General features: G+C 38.7%; 1 protein-coding gene across 1 annotated transcript; it reads left to right on the top strand.

Annotated features, from left to right (window-relative positions):
- Positions 1-1,868: 1,868 nt before the first annotated feature.
- Positions 1,869-3,719, top strand: LOC122008549 (cytochrome P450 71A9-like). The gene is made up of 2 exons (XM_042564311.1): positions 1,869-2,974; positions 3,036-3,719. The coding sequence occupies exons 1-2, from the start codon at positions 2,078-2,080 to the stop codon at positions 3,639-3,641; spliced, it is 1,503 nt and encodes a 500-aa protein (XP_042420245.1). The 5' UTR covers positions 1,869-2,077; the 3' UTR covers positions 3,642-3,719.
- Positions 3,720-22,274: the final 18,555 nt, after the last annotated feature.

Genomic DNA, 22,274 nt, shown 5'->3' with positions numbered 1-22,274 from the left:
TGAACCAAACAACATTTGATTATATTTTATTTCCTATAACCTTGGTTATGTGATTACTTGGTAATCACATAATCAAGGTTATACATGATGACTTGAACCAAACAAACCCTTAAGGATAGATACATAAATAATGGGATCCACAAAAATAAAATAATAGATCCCATCATTTATACATCTATACTTAAGAGTTTTCCTTAAAAAAATTTTTTAAGAATATCTCTATTAATTAATAGTAACTGCTTAGTATTATAGTTTATTGATTACTATAATATTGTAGTATATTGAGTAAAAAAAAAATGAGGTAGGCTTTTGACACATTCTTTTCATGGTTTAGAGTGGGTGGATAAGATGGAATCTTTTAGGTAGCTTTCCTTGTCTGCCCATTAATTATGAACGGAAGGATTAAGAGCTAAGCATTAACTTTTTCTTTTTAAATAATTAAGGGTGTATTTCATCTTAAATTTTTAATTACTTTCAATAACTAATATATATATTCAAGATTTTTATAAACTCTATAAAAATTTAACTTTTAAAATTGTATAAAAATCTTTTGGTATCAAAATTTTTATGAATTTTCATAGATCTTTTAAAATTATTTGGGTACCAACTTTAAACACTTGGTAAACTTTAAAAAAAATAAAAAATAAAAAGTCATTTATTCATCCGTGAGTTTTCTTTATACTTTTAACTCAACATGTCTTTCTCTTTTTGACCATCATCGCCTCTTTTTTCCCTTTCTCCATGATTCTGTCTCTTTCTTGCTCCTAGATTGAATTCCTTCGTCATTGAATTCGAGTTCCATATGTTAATCAAGCGCTCTTTCCATTTTCTCGACTCTTATTCGATCTCTCTCACAGACAGGTGAACATTTATTAGGATTATACTGTTTGACTTTATTGTTTTGGTTCGTCCGAAAAAAATTGTGGTGCTTTGTATTTTTTTTTTAAATCTATTGTTGGAAGCATCCACTCTTGTTTAATCAATTGTTTTGGTTTTGTGATATGGGATTTTTCTTTTTTCAAAATTGCATATGTTATTTATATTTGATCATTTTATTCCATGAATATGATTTGATAGGTAAATATGTTTTGTGGATGGTGGATATTTGAATCGGTGTCAATGTTTGACTCCATTTTGAGGTGTATGTTATCATCTTTAAGAATTTACTGCACAAAGGTCTACTTTGGGCCTAATCCCTCATGATTTTGCTCTTGGGCTCTCCCCAAAATGTCTCATGCCAATGGAGATATTTTTTCTCTTATAAACCCATGATCTTTCCCATGTATTTTCAATATAGGACTATGTTTGCAACCTTGCAACCCCAACAGTCATCACCTAGAAAATGAAAAGGAGTTGCTCAATCTTCATCATGCCTCTTTGAAGATCGTCATTGAGAGTATTTAAATCGCGGTTTAAAATATTCAAAATAGCTCATCTATTTTTATATACAACACAAGTTGAGTTGTTTTGGCTTGTGTCAGATTATATATTTTTCTTTGTAAGAAGTATCATTTTGATGAATTTTTAGTTGAACTAGATAATAAGTTTCATCATTCTTACCAGAGCATGTTCATGATGATGATTACTTTGATCAATTATTTGATATAAAAAATAACCAGTCAATATCAATGTATGGAGAGATAACAAATCAAGTATTTTTTAAATACCATCAAAATTATAATAGAACGTGTGAAATCAATAAGAATAAATTAAAAATCATCCTGAGAAATTCTACTTTTATTTTTTTCTATATATATATATATATATATATGAGAATAAAATTTTCTTCTTAATCGTTAGATATGACTGTAGTATTATATAATGATTGATAAGAAAAATGTATAAATGTCGGTAAAATCTATCACATGCAATGCTATAAAAGTTGATAAAAAAACTATCAACTTTATAAAACTCATCATAAAAAAATAAATGAAATTCCTTAAAAGAACACCCCTAATTCTTCAATAATTTATCCTTTACTTCTCCGTACAAGTTCTTTTTGAGCTCCCGAAACGTCGCCACGTGTCCCCATCTCTCTCTTTATCAACGCTCCTCCATTCCAATTGATTCCACAGCCATGAATCCAAACGGCTGCATTCTGATCTTCTGCTGCGTTGTCTCGATTCCTCTGCTCTTCCTTCTCTTTCGCCGGAGTCATCGCGGAGAAGGCAGAGATGGCCAATGCAAAGCCAAGCTCCCGCCGGGGCCGCGGCCGCTGCCGATCATCGGGAACCTGCACCAACTGGGCTCCGCCGCCCCCCACCTCGCCCTCTCCGCACTTGCCGCCGAACATGGACCGCTCATGTACCTCCGCCTTGGTTCCGTCCCCACGCTGGTCGTCTCCTCCGCCGCCGCCGCTCGCGAAGTCTTCAAGCACCACGATCTCGCCTTCTCCGGCCGCCCGGCGCTGTTCGCCGCCACCAAGCTCAGCTACGGGCTCAACGACGTCACCTTCTCCCCGTACGGCGAGTGCTGGCGCCAGGCGCGCAAGCTCTACATGGTGGAGCTGCTGAGCGCAGCGCGCGTGCAGTCCTTCCGGGCCGTCCGGGAAGAGGAGGTGGCCCGTGCCGTTGCCTCCATACGCAGCCATCCATCGCCGTCGCCGGTCAACCTCAGCAGGATGATGCTTGTGCTGGCGAACAACATCGTGTGTCGCACCGCGTTCGGCGGCGATGGCAGAGGGAACAACGACATCGACTGGATTCTCGCGGAGGCAGAGGAGCTGATGGGAAGGTTCTGCGCCGGCGACTTCTTCCCCAGGCTGCGGTGGCTCCACAAACTCGACGGCCTGCAGGCGAGGGTGGAGAAGGTCTTTAATCAGCTGGACGATCTCTACAACAAAGTGATCGCAGAGCACCTCGCCCGGGAGGATCACGACGAGGTCGACATGGTCGATCTATTGCTCCGACTACACCGGAATCCGACAGACAAAAATATCATCAGGGGCATGGATCGTGTCAAGGCTCTTCTAATGGTAATCCGTTCACATCTTCGCAGATCTTAGCATAAATTTCTGATCGACGAACGGATTCCAGGACATCTTTTTGGCGGGAACCGGTACCTCCTCTGCCACGATCATTTGGGCAATGGCGGAGCTGATGAGGAACCCTAAAGTCATGGAGAGAACGCAGAAGGAGCTCAGACAGGCCATGGGAGACAAGGCCAAGGTCGAAGAGTCCGACCTCGGAAACCTCGACTGCCTGAAATTGATCATCAAGGAAGCCCTGAGATTGCACCCGCCGGTCCCTCTCGGGATTCCCCGCGAAACCACCGAGCGGTGCATCGTAGGGGGCTACGAGATCCCGGTGGGAATGAGAGTGTTCATCAACTCCTGGGCCATCGGCAGAGACCCCGAAGGCTGGAGCGACACCGAGGAATTCCGGCCAGAGAGATTCTTGGGCGGCGAGGTTGACTTCAGGGGGAACCACGACTTCTGTTTTCTCCCCTTCGGAACCGGCCGCCGGAGCTGCCCGGCGATCAATTTCGGAGTGGCGGTGGTGGAGCTTGCGCTGGCGAATCTCTTGTATAGTTTCGACTGGGAACTGCCGTCGGAGGTGCATGAATTGGACATGGAGGAGACATTAGGAATCGTCGTGCACAAGAAGAACCCTCTTCATCTACTTGCTAAACTGCATGTTTGATAACTGTATTGCTTCACTATCTATCATAGTTTGATTATTATATTATTCGTACGATTGTCAAAATAGTAAATTTGGTGTTGCCCCTATCATCTTGCTAGTTAGATGATTATATGATTCGTACGGTTGTCAAAACCTATAATCAACCACCCAAACAAACAATTTGTTTGGTGTTACCCGGGGCCACGGTATATGATTCGTACGGTTGTCAAAACCTATAATCAACCGCCCAAAAAAACAGTAAGTTTGGTGTTACCCGGGGGTACGGTGAAAATGGGACAGACTTGTTAGGTAATAGATATTCAAATTTTATCCAGTGCATATTATATTCAGAGAGTTGAGTTTGAAAATTTCATGACGCGTTGGATTGTCCCTTAAAATTTATCTATCGTTTTTAATTTACTTCGATAGTTGATGAAAAATTTTTATAGAGTTGGACCAGTCACTTCTAGAACAAGATTGTAAGAGTCGCATATTTAGATTATCAAAAAATAGAATAAGTTTGGTATTGCTCCCGAGGTTATAGTACGATAGTAAACAATGGGACGAGCTCCCAAGGTAAAAAGAGTTCCAATATCACCTAGGGTAGATTATACATGAGGAATTCGAATTACTTGTGACATTAAGTTGTCCGTCAAGACTCATTCTAAGGAATTTGAATTACTTGTGATGTGTCCGCTATGACTCATCTAAACTTCCTGATTTATCCTGATAGTCAATGAAAAATTTTTATTAGGTTGAGTTGGTCACCTTCAAAATTAGTCGAATCATAAAATTAAGATACTTTGATTATTATAAAAAAAACATGGATAAGTTTAGTATTCAACTTGATAAAAAAAAATTATTTATACTTGTTCAATTGTATATAAGATCAATTAATTGAATAAGCTTTCATATGTGTTATGTGTTGGAAAAAACTACGAATGAAAAAGAGTAGTTGATGGAAAAAACTCCATTGTCAATGGAAATTTTAATCTCACATTAGGAATTTTAAGGTATGATGGCTAGTTTATATGGAATTATAAATATTGAAGTTGCCCCGGGGGCAATTGTGTAATAGTTAGACTCTTCAACGGCTAATTGAGAGATCTAAGGTTCGAATTTTAATTATGTGCACTGTAGGAGATTTTTCCTTTAGTAAGAAGCGGACTTAAGATTGTTGGCCATTTGGATGGATCTCCATTAGCGCTTTCCGATTTACTATAATAGCCGATGAGAATACCTAGTGTCAACTAAAAAAAAATAATAAAGTTATAACATATACATGAGGAGAGACTCTCTTTCATATACATTTGTGTTGGGGGTGCAATCTAGGATCCATATTGTACTAAACTAACTTGCACGTGTTGAATGTTAGATCGATTGGGTTAAAATTTACCCAAGCAAATCAATCATTGTTTTGTTATCCAAATTATTTTTTTGCTTGTTACTCAAGTGTAATGGATGCATTAACATAAAATTAATGTAGAATTTGTAACCATCGATTGAAACAGTCGAAAGACAATGAATGACCTTTATTCGGCCATTTGTTGTAGCTAATGTCTGAACTCCGATATAAGGAGGAGGTCATGACCATAAGCAGTAGACAAGAGCATAAGCAAAAACAAAGAAATTCTCTTCCACCTTCGTTCCCCCTATTTTCCTCTCTATTGTCCATTTCGATCAACGGTCCCATGATAGTAATTGGGAATTTTCTCAATTTGACACAAACATTCTGTGATAAATTATGTTTGTGGTATTGTCATTGTATCATGGGAAACAGATGTTCATCGTAACCTTGAAGCATTGTTGGAGAGGATGAATTTATTTTAAGGAAACTACGTCAAACACAAGTCTCGACATTTCCTTTTCCCAATTGGACGACCCATTCGAACTCGGTAGTCAGACGACTTGCATCTCGACTCAATAGCACTCGACTTCAACTTAGGAACACTAAGCTTCCACTCAGTAAGCTTAGCACTCGACGTCCAGACTTAGAACTTAGAAAATCGGTGTTTCAACTCGACTTCCTATTCAAACTTGGGAAACACTTGAGAAGCACTTGGAGGAGTCTTCCTACTTGCGACAACTCACTCGGGTTCAGGCTGCAGTGTTCCTTTTCGGGAACATCACTTAGACAAAAGAAGCATATCAACCTAATCTTAACTGACAGTTTGAGATTATCTATTCAAGCCATCTTAATGAATAATTCTAAGTTGTTTTTGTAATTTCAAGTCAGATTATTTTTTATAACTCTGGTGACAATCGCCGATAAATTGTGGAATAACTTCCAACATTCTATTTATTAATGTTAAAATTCGTCAATTATTCATAAATAATACTATGAGTAAAATTTGTGAACTATATTTATCAATAAAATTCTTAAAAAATTTCTAAATAAATAAAATGTATCACTGTCTAGAGGTAATTAATTAAAGATAGGAGCTTACGTCTTGAGGTAATTAATTCTCATATTTGACACTATTTTAATTTGATTCCTTACTAAAAGATTCTTTGATCGTCTTGAGATAATTAATTAAAGATAGGAGCTCACGGCCATCCCGAATATCTCTTACACAAATAAAAATCCTATAAAAGGATATTTCTCTGCTGAAATACACCACTGCACTGAGGATCGAAGATGAAATTTCCTCTTGCAACGTAGCCAGATCTGTATGGATTCACATGCGTTAGAGGGCGTCAAAACTCATCCCGGTAAGATTCCTTCGAAACTTAAGTCATATTAATAAAATATAAAAGAAAAAAAAAACTAAAGTTCGAATTAGATACTATAAATCCTTTCATATTAATGTTAACCGTGCATTTATAAAGAATTATGTTCTAAAACCTTAACAGATTACTAGATCTCAGGATTGCGATTTGCGAATTGAGAGTTGTGCAATCAAAGAGTATTATTATACCTGAGTATCACTTTAATTTCTTTAGTTCATCCATTATTTCTGTTCTTCCGTGTCAATAATGCAGAGGTCCACTTCATCAAACTGTACAAATGAATAACTTGGACAACTTGGACACTTCATCGGCTATGTTTTGTCAAACTTGTCGTTTTCGAGTGAATTATTTGCATTTTTTTTTAAGTGTGCATCTATCCAACTTACATCCACTAAAATGACTAACCCTGAAAAAATTTACTTAGTTTGAATAATATCTCACATGTGTACATATTATAGCAACTTTAATTAAATAGGATCTCATCTATGCACATACAACTACAATATAATCTTAGTCAAGTCAATATTAATTAATAACATATTGTAATAATTATAAATTATAACTTGCATATGTTATAATAAAAATTGTCAACTCAACTGTTTCCTTAATGCCGACCTAAAAAAAAATAAAGAGAGATAAATGAGATGTGATAAGTTTAAAGAAAAATCTTAATGAAATTATCAAAGATATACATATAAATTTATGATTTATAATTTCATTTTTTATGGGCTCATCATTTTATGTGTCTAAGGACCTTGAATATTTCATTGAGATTCTTTTTCTAAATTTATCATTTTTCGAAATAAATTTAAATAAATAATAGTTATGATTAATAGTTATTATAATACGTGCACACCAAGTTAGTGTACTGTAGTAATTATGAATTATAATTTTATAAGGAAAGGTAATTTGAGTAATAAAAATGAGTAGAGCATTTGTTTTTTATTTCTTAGAGTGGGTGATTAGATGACATCAATCACTTTAGCTTTCTTTTGCTGCACATGTATCATGTGATATAAGGTGATTTGTTCACTCAGCGTTTCTATCCATTCGTCTCTAGAGATGACCGAGATATTAAAAAAAAAAAAAAAACATACTCGAATACACTAAAGTCACTAAATTTCAACCTCATGACGTCATGATCTCATATGACAACACCAACAAACAAAAATGAAAAATGAAAGGAAGAAATATAATTAAGGATTAACTATTACTAAATGTTATGTGGACATCTCTTTTCCATAAAAAGTCAGGACGTTTCATTTTTTAAAAATATCTCAACTTTCAATATTCTTATAATAACTACGACTATCTATTCGATGTGTTCAATATCTACTTATAAGAAGTAGCAATTAGTCCTACCTGCTAAAAAATATAATATAAAAACATTAATTATTTTAATTAAAAATTATTATATATAAAATATTATTATATCAAAATATTTTAGATAAAAATTGTTTAAATTCGTTCAGGATCACGTTGAATTAATCAAAATTATTTTATAACAATTATAAAAGTTATTACGATAATTTACCAAAAGACATAAGTAGAGATTTAAATTTACCACAAGATATATGCTACTTTGTTATTTACCGAAGAGCATACTTTTTTAAGTGCATTTTCTATTTTATCCTCCTGACAATTTGACTTTTTCTATCGTTTTCTTTTCTTTACTATATTTCTCTCTCTTCTCTTTTTTTTTATCAATAGAACATATAGACAACATTAGTCAATTTTTTCATAACATTTTAATACATTTGAAGAAACAAAAATAAACAACGAATAGCATATTTGAACTTCTTGTAATTTCATAAATCCACTAGAACTAAAATGAGTGCAATCGGAGCTCTCTAGGTCGATCCGTGGGTTTCGGTCAAAACCCACTGATGGACCTAGAGAGCTCCGATTGCACCCATTTCAGTTTCTATGGATTTCTAAAATTACAAGCAGTTCAAATATGGTGTCCATTATTTATTTTGCCTTTTCATAGATGTTAACATGTAAAATCAAAGATTTGACAAAAAAAGCCTATGTTGGGCCTGATATGAGTCCATATCAGGCCCAACGTGGGTCTTTTTATCGATTCTTTGATTTTATATATTAATATCTATTAAAAGCTGAAATAAATAATGAACACCATATTTGAACTTCTTGCAACATCAGAAATCCATAGAAACTGAAATGAGTTCAATCGGAGCTCTCTAGGTCCTAATGGACCTAGAGAGCTCCGATTGAATCCATTTCAGTTCCTATGGATTTCTGATATTGCAAGGAGTTCAAATTTGGTGCCTTATTTATTTCAACTTTTCATAGATGTTAACATGCAAAATCAAAGAATCGACAAAAAACAACACGTTGGGCCTGATATAAACTCATATAAGGCCCAGCGTGGGCCTGATATGGAATCATATCAGGCACAATGTGGACCTAATATGATTCCATATCAAGCCCAACTTCCATGTTGCAAAAATTCAATAGCCTTTTCTGATAGTCGTGGTTTACATGTGACCCGGTAATACTCAATGTACCTTTTACAAATTGGGTTTAGAGATTATACATGCTTTGTGTATATGAAAAATAATAAAAAGATTGATTATGAGAAAAGACTGTCGTTGTGGTAATTTCTCTGACTGTGACAGCTGTAAAACAGATAACTAACTTTAGTTATGACTAGATGATTAATCGTTCAAGTGCAATTTAATCATTATTTTAACTGTGCTTAATCCAACAAAACAAGAGGATAGTAAATTAGTTTAAACTTGGATGTTAGTCAGATCCTTACATCATTCAAGCAACCGCCTTTCACAAATTTTCAAAGCTCTGCTTTATTTTCCCTCTCTTTTTTTGTTACCAAAATTGAAGGTATTTAGAATGGTCAACAAAGTGCATTTTTAAAGTTTAGGATGTAACCAATTTAGTTCATCTTTAACAAGAACTTACTAATTTATTCAGAATGAAACATATGAATTTTACATACCAATATTTTCCTGTGCAGAAGGAAACATACTAGAAACTGAAATCTATAACAATCAAAAGATTAAATTTTTGCAACATGGAAGTTGGTCCTGATATAGAATCATATCAGGTCAATGTTAGGCCTGATATTTCCATATCAGACCCACATTGGGCCTGATATGAGTCAATATCAGATATAACGTGTAGTTTTTTACCGATTCTTTGATTTTACATGTTAATAGCTATGAAAAGTCGAAATAAATAAGAGACACTAAATTTGAACTCCTTGCAACATCAGAAATCCATAGGAACTGAAATGGGTTTAATCGGAGCTCTCTAGGTCGATCAATGGGTTTCTGTCAAAATCCACCGATGGACCTAGAGAGCTCCGATTGTACCCATTTCAGTTTCTATGGATTTCTAAAATTACAAGGAATTCAAATATAGTATCCATTATTTATTTTATCTTTTCATAGATGTTAACATACAAAATCAAAGAATCGACAAAAAAGCCCGCGTTGGGCTTGATATGATTCCATATCAGGCCCAACCTGGGTTTTTTTGCCGATTCTTTGATTTTACATGTTAACATCTATGAAAAGGCAAAATAAATAATGAATACCATATTTGAACTCCTTGTAATTTTAGAAATCCATAGAAACTAAAATGGGTGCAATCGGAGCTCTCTAGGTCCATCAGTGGGTTTTGACCGAAACCCACTGATCGACCTAGAGAGCTCTGATTGCACTCATTTTAGTTCCAATGAACTTCTGAAATTGCAAGGAGTTCAAATATGCTATTCGTTGTTTATTTTTGCTTCTTCAAATGTATTAAAATGTTATGAAAAAATTGACTAATGTTGTTCATATGTTCTGCTGATAAAAAAAGAGAAGAGATAGAAATATAGTGAAGAAAAGAAAACGGTAGAAAAAGTCAAATTGTCAGGACGATAAAATAGGAAATGCACTTTAAAAAATATGTTCTTTGGTAAATACCAAAGTAGCATACGCCTTTTGATAAATTTAAATCTCTACCTACGCCTTTTGGTAAATTGCCGAAGTTATTAAGGAGTTGTTATAGTTTGCTACACAGTTATAAGTTATAGGCTTATAGTTAAACCTTAAATATTATACAGCTTTTTATCAAATCCAGTAGATAAGTTTTTAAAATATCTGAATCACATATCATAGTTTTAAAATTATAAAATCATATACCCACTTCCCATTTTTGCCCCATCCTTAAATCAATTCAATCGGAAAAACAAATCAGTTGAATCAATTTCATTCTGTTTGAAAAATCTATCAGCCAGTTTCGACTAAAATCGACTGATGGAGTTAGAGACCTCGGAATGACATGAAATAAGTTTCTATGTGTTCGTCTAGTTCTCCTGATTGTAAAAATACTATTTGATCTCGTCTGGAAGCTGACTCTGACAGAGGTGGGCTGTACTGTCCTGGAGGTTGACGGAAAGTCGTTGCGAAGCCTAGTTGATCTGGCACCCGTTGGAAGGGCTCACCCGGGCGGATGACGGGGGATGATGACCGAGATGATAACGCGAGGGCTCTATGCACACTGAGACAAGCTGCCCCACGTTAGAGACCAAGAATCAGGGAAAAAGTCCCCGGGTCAGGCTCTCCGACACTCAAGTTAGGTACTTTTTCCCCAGAAGTATAGTGAAAGGACGAAAAGTAAAAGACGAGAATGAAAAGACAGGTGAGCGTACCTGCATAAGGGACAAAACATCCCTTTTTATACTGCAATGGGGGCTTTTGGAGTCTGACGGGTGTTAGGGAATATCGGATGTCAGACTTTGTCTGGCGATGAATGACATGTGGTGTTCTCCTATAGGTCTAGGAAGGAATCAGCAGACGATGAGCACCAGATCGTTAGCATATGTTAGGACCAAAAGTAGCTAGAGGGGGGGGTGAATAGCTCGTCGCGTTCGCTCGTTGCTTGGCGTTGCTCAGCGTTGATTGTTTCTTCAAGAATATGCAGCGGAAAATACAGAAACAAACACACAACGCTAACACGGTTGGTTTTACTTGGTATCCACCTCACAAGAGGTGACTAATCCAAGGATCCACACCAACACACACACCCTCCACTAAATAAAACTCTCTTTTATGGTAACTACCAAGGGCGGAGAAGCCCTACAAGACTCAATACAAGAAGAGAGGGAAAGGATACAAGAAATACAAGTTTACAAGCTTACAATGAGTATAAACCCTAACCCTAGCTTCTCTTCTTGGCTTTGATCCGCCTCTTGACTTGGAAAACTTCCAAGATCCTTCAAGAACTGGCGATCTGAGCTTTATGAGTGCTGTGGAGGAGCTGGCGAGAAATCTGGAGAAGAGATCGTGCGCCTGCGGCCTATATCGACGCCAACGGTCGGATCCCGATCGATTCGAATGTTCCCAATCGATCGGGAGGCTTTGGATCGATCCACGGATCGATCCGGCCTCGTGCTCGGGAAGCGCTGGATCGATCCGGATCGATCCGGCGCTGCTCAGCAGCGGCGGTGTCCCAATCGATCCAGCGATCGATTGGGACCTCTGAATCGATCACGGATCGATCCGAGCTCTGTTGACGAGGCAGTGCGGATCGATCCGATCGATCCGGCGCTGATTTTGTCCAAAACCAAGTCCCGAACCTCCTAAACCAACATCCGGTCAACCTTGACTGTTGGTATGTCATGCCTAGCATCTAGTCACTCCCTTGACTGCTAGGACTCCCTTACCAAGTGTCCGGTCAATCCTTTGACCCACTTGGACTTTTCTCTGTGCCAATTATGGTCAATCCCTTTGACCTACTTGGACTTTCTCTGTGCCAAGTATCCGGTCATCCTTTGACCTACTTGAACTTTTCTCTTGCAAGTATCCGGTCAATCCTTTGACCTACTTGGACTTCAACACCGGATGTCCAATCATCCTTGATCCATCTGGATTTTCCCTGCCCAGCTTCACTCACGGGACTTTCACCTAGCTTCACTCACTAGGGTTTTCCATCTAGCTTCACTCACTAGGACTTTCACCGGCTTCACTCACCAGGATTTCCATCGCCTAGCTTCACTCACTAGTACTTTCACTGGCTTCACTCATTTCCATCGCCTAGCTTCACTTACTAGGACTTTCACCGGCTTCACTCACCGATTTCCATCGCCTAGCTTCACTCACTAGGACTTCCTACTGCCTGGCTTCACGGACTTCCTTCTGCCTGGCTTCACTCACCGGGACTTTTCTTCTCCGACTTCACTCACGGGACTTTCATCTGCCTAGCTTCACTCACTAGGTCTTTCATTTTGCCTAACATCCAGTTAGGACTTCCATTAAGTATCCAATCAACCTTGACCTACTTGACTCTTCTTCAATCAATATCTTATTGTCAAACATCTAAACCCAAACCAAGACTCGACTTGGTTACCAGTCAACCTTGACACGAGGATATGCACCAACAATCTCCCCTTTTGATGTTTGACAATACCACAATAACACTTCAATCCCATATGTAAGTTAGGCTAATCCATAGCCTTCTTCATGCCACTAGGTAATGAAAGCATAAATTAAGCTCTTCATTCTCCCCCTAAGAGGGCAAACTCCCTCTAGGTAATGAAAGTCTAACTTACTCCCTTTCATGAGTCCTTTCATTCTCCCCCTATGACCTTCCCATAGGTAATGAAGGACTAAGCTTAACCATACATTCTCCCCCTATTGGCACACATCAACCCATCGTTGGACACACATCAACCTATGCTCCAATTCTGGGCACACTTCAACAAATCCATTTGTTGAAGACTCTCCCCCTGAAGAGTTGCTCATCGTTGTTCACAACATCACTCGTTGTGATCACCCGATAAAGAAGGTCCCATAACCTTCATTTATCCTTAACTTCTCCCTCAATGTTGACAAATACCCAACCTTGAGCATTTTCAACCACTTGAGTGTCCACTTGAAATAATAAGGATATCCACTCCCCATTTCTTCCCATTTCAAGTTTAAATGCTCAACCTTGAGCAAGTTCACAACAGAAGGTTAACCACCTTCCAAGGTTCATGAAAAATAATTTTCATGTCTTTAAAGAGTCCCTCCCCCTAAAGACATGGTGGTAACTTCTGTCATTGCACCAACAATGACTTGGAATCCCTAAAACATTAGGAAACCCAAATTTAGAAGTTTTGAGGTTCAAATATTCAAAATTTGAAACAACCTCAACCTAAACTTCTACTTAGTCTTCGTTAACCAATCCATCCTTGTTTTCAACATGAAAACACCCTTTGTATGTATACAAATGTATTTAAGGGGTTTAGAATGGTTACCTAGACTCAAATAGGTTCAAAGATGCTGAAATCAGGCCTTCCCAGCCAAAACCAGCAACTTGGATCGATTGAAGTTGGGTTCCAATCGATTGAACCTTTGATCGATCCACCGATCGATTCGGACTCTGAATCGATCGGTGATCGATCCAGACGCCTTCTGCTGCGGGAATTGCCGTTTGAATCGATCCATGGATCGATTCAGAACTCAATCGATCCATGGATCGATCAGACTCGATAGTTGCTGAAATTCCATTTCGGTCAACGAAACCCTAGAAAATTCTACAAAATCCAAAAATTATGAAATTTCGTGTAGACATTATTTAGGGCGTTTACTATCACGGAAAAATAGTTTTCTATGAAAATACTTCATATTTTCAAAGATTGACACAAACTTGAAAACTTGCAAAAACTTTAGTGTTTCTCTTCAAGTTTGTGTCTAACTATTCAATGGTGATTACTATCAAAAGATAGCCTTCACCAAGGTTTTCCAAAAACATTTTAAAACATTTTCAAAACCAATATCCCATCACATTCCTTGGGCTTAATGCACATGACTTGTACATTAGCTTTCCCAATGATGGGAAAACACATAACTATGTGTTTTGATGAATTTAAAACTCAAAGGAATGCACTAAATCAACATCTTGAGCTTTGTTCATCATCCTAACATCTCACTTGTATATAATATGCACTAAAACACATACAAGTCACCTTATAGTCTTTGTGAGATGTAGATTTTGGTTTTTGCCCTAATCTAGGGATCATGCATATTTATCTAGGCATTTTAAAAATGTTAGACATCCACCTAGGATGTCACTTGTCAATAAGTGTCGTTAAATGCCATTTGTCCTTAATTACAAGGAATTAAACTTAATGCATGATTATGTTATGGCATACATCAAAAGAAAATAATTTTCAAAAGAAAATATCCTATTGCTACATGATGTATGAATGTCATGACATGGTATTTTTGGATTTTTCATAATAAAACATGAATGCAAAACTAGACATGATGTCATGGCATATTATGGGCAAACAATCATGGAAAGATTTTGCATAAATAAAATATACCTAGATTAACTATCTAAGTATCCTTAAAGTCTTAGCTAAACTTACAACTTAAACCTAGATTGCCCTAAAGTGCTACAAGAGAATGCCAAAGCCTAAATTTGGCATTTCTAATTTCCTTGATTTAATGTATGCCAATTGAAAATAAACATGTCCTCAAATGTTGGCATATTCTATTTTTCCTCAAGAGTAGCACTTTTGAATTAAGGCCCGGATTGCCTTAAATTGTCTAAGAACATACCAAAATCCCAACTTGATAGTTCTTATGAATTTCCCAATATGTGCCATTTAAGTTTGAAATCAATTCTTCCACCATTAGGCACATTTTACTCTTTCAAGGAGTAAATAATAATTCCATTTCATTTTCAAAGGTTAACACAACCTTAAAAATGCTCCTTGAGTATCAATTTCCTCAAAGTTGGGTTAACTACCCTTCAAATCGGAGTTGACACTTTCTAACCCATCTATGGGGTAGAGAAGATGCTCCTAGGAACCCAAAACCTATTGGTGCTCCTTGGATGCTCTAGGTATTCACTAGGGATAACCTCCCTAGATACCTTCCTAGTGACCTTGTTGGGCATCTTAGAAGCCTTGGTCACATTTTCTAGGTCAACTCTAGGGATAACCTCCCTTGTGACCTTGTTGGTGACTTTCTTAGACTTCTTAGAAGTCTTAGTCACATTTATTGCAAAAATACTCTTAGGGATGACTTCCCTAGTATTTTTAGCTTGACCACTAGACCTAGGGTTTGTTCCATAACTATATGGAACACTATGGTAAGAGGGCACATCCTTCTTAACCTTTGGTTTGTATCCCAAACCTCTATGGCCATTGGATGACTTTTGTACCCCTAAACCTAGGTTATGCTCATTTTGCCCTAATAGGATATTTTCCATCCTTTTTAGGGTCTTTTCCATTTTATCAAGTCTTGACCTCAAGACTTGATTTTCTCTCACTAAGTCCTTAGTATTTGACCCATGAGCATTTTTGTTCTTGGGCTTGTATCTAAAATCTTTAGAGTTATTGCCCAAGTGTCTATCTACCTTGCTAACCTTAGGTTGGGTAGTTTTGGCATGTAGGGCCACATGTTTTTCTTTAAAGCCCTCATGCTTTCTATTCTTATGGTAAATTGCATTAAAATGATAAAAGTTAGAACTATCATGCTTTTTACCATAATGTAAAGGGGTAGGCTCAATAAATGTTACCTTCTTCTTTACCTTGGAGGCTCCCCCTTGCCTAGTGCCTCCTTGAGCCTTGACCACCTTCTTCCCCTTGGGGCATTGACTTCGGTAATGCCCCTTTTGATTGCAAGAGAAGCATATAATATGCTTCTTGCTCTTCTTTGTGTTGGGGATGATCTCCTTGGGCTTCGCCTTGCCCTTTTGTGCCACTTGGCCCTTCTTCTTGGCCAATTTAGGGCACTTGCTCTTGTAGTGCCTATGTTCCCTACACTCAAAGCATATAATATGATTTTTATTTTTAATTGAAATATTTATACCTTTGCTTGTAGGGGTGGCATCTTTCCCTTTGGATCCAGAGGTAGAAACTTCCTTTTGATAGGACCTTGATTCTCCTCCATTTGATTTTTCTTGACTTGTGGAGGTAGAAGCTTCTTCCTCCTCTTCATCTCTTGACCCGGATGTAGAAGCTTCTCCTTCTTCTTGATCCGGTGTCACCAAGGATTGCTCCCCCTCAATCCTAGAGGTGGAGGCTTCATCATCTTGAATATGAAACAAGGAGTATGCTCCCTCCTTGTTCCCTTCGTTGCATTCCCTTGAAGATGAAGCTTCTTCTTGAACTTCTTCTTCGGAGGTTGAGCATCTCTCAACCTCGGAGTCCTCCTCTTGGTCTTGCTCCAAAGAGTCACCCTCTCTGGATACTTCTTGCTCTTGTACAGTGGAGGGGATCTCTTCATGAAGCTTGGCCAATTTGCTCCATAGTTCCTTTGCATCTTCAAATTCTCCAATTTTGCAAAGGATGGTGCTTGACAATAAATTGACCAAAAGCTTGGTCACTTTGTCATTGGCCTCGCACCTTTGGACTTGCTCTTGGCTCCACTTGCTCCTTTTGAGTACTTTGCCCTTGGAATTTGTGGGAGCTTCAAAACCTTCCATGAGAGCAAACCATTGCTCTATCTCCATCATAAGAAAATTTTCGATTCTTGATTTCCAAGAATCGAAGCTTGTAGATGAATATGGTGGAGCCACCCTTGTGTCAAATCCAAGTCCATCTTGGAATTGCATCTTGAAGTTGAGCTTGATAAAATCTTGAACTTGAAGAATTTTCTCCAACTTCTTCACCCTCTAGCTTTTCTTGTTATGCTTGACCCTTCCGGCGATGATTCCGGTGAAGAGCGGCCTCGCTCTGATACCACTTGTTAGGACCAAAAGTAGCTAGAGGGGGGGGTGAATAGCTCGTCGCGTTCGCTCGTTGCTTGGCGTTGCTCGGCGTTGATTGTTTCTTCAAGAATATGCAGCGGAAAATACAGAAACAAACACACAACGCTAACACGGTTGGTTTTACTTGGTATCCACCTCACAAGATGTGACTAATCCAAGGATCCACACCAACACACACACCCTCCACTAAATAAAACTCTCCTTTATGGTAACTACCAAGGGTGGAGAAGCCCTACAAGACTCAATACAAGAAGAGAGGGAAAGGATACAAGAAATACAAGCTTACAAGCTTACAATGAGTATAAACCCTAACCCTAGCTTCTCTTCTTGGCTTTGATCCGCCTCTTGACTTGGAAAACTTCCAAGATCCTTCAAGAACTGGCGATCTGAGCTTTGTGAGTGCTGTGGAGGAGCTGGCGAGAAATCTGGAGTGAATCGGAGAAGAGATGCCGCAGCCATCACACGCCTGCAGCTATAAACGACGCCAACAGTCGGATCCCGATCGATTCGAATGTTCCCAATCGATCGGGGAGGCTTTGGATCGATCCGGATCGCCTCCGTGCTCTCGGGAAACGCACGGATCGATCCACGGATCGATCCGGCGCTTATCGCGCGAAGCAGCGTCAATCGATCCACGATCGATTGGGACCTCTGATCGATCCACGGATCGATCCGAGGCTCTGATTCGCTGGACAGGCGGATCGATCCATCGATCGATCCGGCATTTTTGTCCAAACCAAGTCCCAAACCTCCTAAACCAACATCCGGTCAACCTTGACTGTTGGTATGTCATGCCTAGCATCTAGTCACTCCCTTGACTGCTAGGACTCCCTTACCAAGTGTCCGGTCAATCCTTTGACCCACTTGGGCTTTTCTCTGTGCCAGTATCATTGATCGACCTACTTGGACTTTCTCTGTGCCAAGTATCCGATCAATCCCTTTGACCTACTTGGACTTTCTCTGTGCAAGTATCCGGTCAATCCCTTTGACCTACTTGGACTTTCTCTGTGCCAAGTATCGGTCAATCCTTTGACCTACTTGGACTTCAACACCAGATGTCAATCATCCTTGATCCATCTGGATTTTCCCTTGCTGGCTTCACTCACGGGACTTTCACCTAGCTTCACTCACTAGGGTTTTCCATCGCTAGCTTCACTCACTAGAACTTTCACCGCTTCACTCACCGGGATTTCCATCTGCCTAGCTTCACTCACTAGTACTTTCACTGGCTTCACTCACGATTTCCATCGCCTAGCTTCACTTACTAGGACTTTCACCGGCTTCACTCACCATTTCCATCCTAGCTTCACTCACTAGGACTTCCTTCTACTGGCTTCACTCACGGGACTTCCATACCTGGCTTCACTCACCGGGACTTCCTGCCTGGCTTCACTCACGGGACTTTCCTCCCGGCTTCACTCACGGGACTTTCATACTGCCTAGCTTCACTCACTAGGTCTTTCATTTTGCCTAACATCCCAGTTAGGACTTCCCAGTCAAGTATCCAGTCAACCTTGACCTACTTGACTCTTCTTCAATCAATATCTTATTGTCAAACATCTAAACCCAAATCAAGACTCAGCTTGGTTACCCAGGTCAACCTTGACCTGAGGGATATTGCACCAACAGCATATTCTCTGACAAGCAGTGATTATTTCCTAACAGGTTGTTACGATTCCCTAGCTTGTTTGTCGTGTAGTGTATGCCTGCCCTGATCTGTTAACCCTAGACTGGGTCCCTGTATCTGCCGGCCTCGACCTGTGGGTGTAGACCTACCTTTCCTGACCTGCATTTGCTGCTTCACAACTCCAAACCTATGTGTCCATCCCTGTCCTGTGTGATCTGTTCTGTGAGCTTCCGACCTGCCTTACCTTGTAAGTCGTGACCTGTTAAACCCTAGTATGGTTCTGCTTATCCTGAGTCCCGACCTGTATGCGTCGATCCATGAGTCCTGCCTGAGTCGTACGGCTATAAGTCCTGACTTGTACGCCTTCGTCTGATTCCCTATGTTTGTCCCGACTTGTACACCTTAGCCTGATTCCGTCTGTCCCGACCTGTACGTCTGAGTCTAATTTCGTCTGATTCCCTATGTTTGTCCCGACCTGTACGCTTTTCCATGTGTCCTGTGCCGCAAGGCTATAAGTCCTGACCTGTATCCTTGGTTGGCCCATCCCGACCTGTACGCTTTTTCATGTGTCCTGTGCTGCAAGGCTATAAGTCCTTACCTGTATCCTTAGTTGTCACATCCCCACCTGTACGCTTTTCCATGTGTCCTGTGCCTCAAGGCTATAAGTCCTGACCTGTATCCTCGGTTGTCACATCCTGACCTGTACGCTTTGGTCCATGTATTCTGTGTCACAAGATTATAAGTCTTGACCTGTATCCTCGATTGACACATCCCGACCTGTACGCTTTGGTCCCTGTATTTTGTGCCACAAGGTTATAAGTCCTGACCTGTATCCTTGGTTGGCACATCCCGACCTGTACGACGCATCCAGGCCAGTCTGCATTCTTATTTGCCAGACAGACCCGACCTCTGAATGTTGCTTCTATCCGCCCTGGGTCATTCTGTAATATGAACCTTTGTCCTCCACATAAGCGAGACTTTTGATCGCCCCACGGGCAGACCTTTGACTATTACGTAGTCTTGACTTCTGACCGCCACGCAAGCTTGACTTTTGACTGCCTCATAGGCTTGACTTCTGACCTCCCCGAGGGTTTGACCTCCGACCACGTCCACTGTCCAACCCCACTATCGTGCATCGTATCACTATCAAACATTAATTTGGCCTAATAATTAAGAACAATGATTTTTTGAATATAAATTAATTTTTTGAATATATTCATTTTAAAAAAATCACTGTTCTCAATATATTACGTCAAAGTGATATTTGATAGTATTTTTACAATCAGAAGAACTAGACAAATACATAGAAACTAATTTCATGTCATTTCAAGATCTTAAGGTCCATCAGTCGATTTCGGTCGAAATCGACTGATGGACCTAGAAATCTTGAAATGACATAAAATCAGTTTCTATATGTTCGTCTAATTCTCTTGATTGTAAAAATACTATCTAATCTTGTCCGAAAGTCGAGGAAGTGGATGCTAGGGACGTGACACTCCTGTTGACCTCCGAAGGACCTCACGCTTGCTTGCAACACAGGCAACGTCAGTGCCGAGTCGGGGAAGGGGTCCCCGACGATGACCCTCTAACGCTTAAGTCAGTCTCCGGTGAAGCAAGAAGCAAAGTAAACTGTAGCGCTATTGTAGAGATCACGAGAAAAGCATACCTCCATCGATGCTTGGACTCCCCTTTATATAGAGTTCCTGTAGCGTGTGTGCACGCTTCTTAAAGCAGGCGCACTATCCTAAACCTTTCGCGAATAGTCATGTCAGTAAAGTGTCCCTGACACAGTACCTTAACAAGCCGAGCATATATCTGAAGTGACAGTGGAAGCTTCTGTCGTACGATCCTCTGTTCGAACATGCCGCTTGTCGGCGACACTAACTCCCAAAAGGATATAGAAGGATATCCCTCAGTGTCTGTGGCTCAGCTGAACAGGGTGGCCGCTCGGCCTGCTGTTGCAGACACTTTGGCCTTCATTCCTGTCTTGAGCATCTTAGCTCGCCTGGGGGGCGAGCTATTGATGATGTCAACTCGGGCCTTTCGTATCTTGGTCGGGCGACCCACTCGCCCGCCCGGCCTGTGATAGGGGGTGCTGACCGTCTCGACTTTGACTTTCCCTGTGGCGAAGGCCTTTCCCAAGGTGGGCTCCCCCCTTATCATCGTATCACTATCAAATATCAATTTAACGCAATATATTGAGAGCAGCGATTTTTTTTTGAAACTATGATCAAATGAATCTAAATAAAATCAATGTAGGTTCATTCGGCCAAAATCGGTTGATGGACCTAGAGAGCTTAGAATGAAGTGAAACCAAATTCTATGAGTTCTTCTAGTTCTTATGATTATATCAATTCTTTCAAATATCAATTTGACCTAATATATCGAGAACAGTGATTTTTTGAATACAAATTAATTTTTTTAAATATATTCATATTTAAAAAATCATTACTCTTAATATATTGGATCAAATTGATATTTGATAGCATTTTTACAATCAGAAAACTAGACGAATACATAGAAACTTATTTCATGTCATTTCAAGGTCTCTAAGTTCATCAGTCAATTTCGGCCAAAATCGACTGATGGACATAGAGACCTCGAAATGACATGAAACCATTTTCTACGTGTTCGTCTAGTTCTCCTGATTATAAAAATGCTATCAAATATCAATTTGATTTAATATATTAAGAGCAGTGATTTTTTAAACATAGAGTAATTTTTTGAATATATTCGTATTTAAAAAAATCACCGCCCTCGATATAGTGGGTCAAATTGATATTTGATAGCATTTTTACAATCAGAAGAACTAAACAAATATATAAAAATTGATTTCATATCATTCCGAGTTCTCTAAGTCCATTAGTCGATTTTGATCGAAATCGGCTGATGAATTTTTCAAATAGAATGAAATCGATTCAACTGATTTATTTTTCCAGTTGAATTGGTTTGAAGATGAGGGTAAAATGGAAAGTAGGTACGTGATTTGATAATTTTAAAACTATGATACATGATTTGAATATTTTAAAAACTTATCTATTATATTTTAAAATTTTAAACCCTAAATTTGAATACTACTATGGTAAATACTTTTTACCAACTTTGTTAGAGTCCTAAATTACCAAATTGATTAAAATTATTTAAATTTTATTAAAACGAGTTTAAATTAGTCAAAATAACTTTAAAACAATGGTAAAAAGTACTGAGTATTAGCTACAATACTATAATAATATTATATTATCAATACACATGGTAACAGTTATAGAATATTATTATATATTACATTTTTTTATAATTTAGATATCTAATTTTTATGATTTGATTAATTTTTTAAGTAATAGGTTCAATCCTATAAAAATTTTCGATAGACATTAGGATAAATTAAAAAGCACAAATAAATCATGACCATCCATTTTCATAATTTTTTCAAATACTCACGTATAATGTGCCTGAATGAAATTTAAACTATGATTGTTCAGGAGTCTAGCCCATCTCTTATAATCACATTATATTTAAACTGTTATACAGCGTAGCAGTTAATCGTAGCTGCAAGTATTCTTGGA

The sequence above is a fragment of the Zingiber officinale genome, chromosome 8A (assembly GCF_018446385.1).
Source record: "Zingiber officinale cultivar Zhangliang chromosome 8A, Zo_v1.1, whole genome shotgun sequence".
Classification (NCBI taxonomy): Eukaryota; Viridiplantae; Streptophyta; class Magnoliopsida; order Zingiberales; family Zingiberaceae; genus Zingiber; species Zingiber officinale.
The sequence above is the reverse complement of the archived record's forward strand: the minus strand, read 5'-3'. Positions and strand labels throughout refer to the sequence as shown.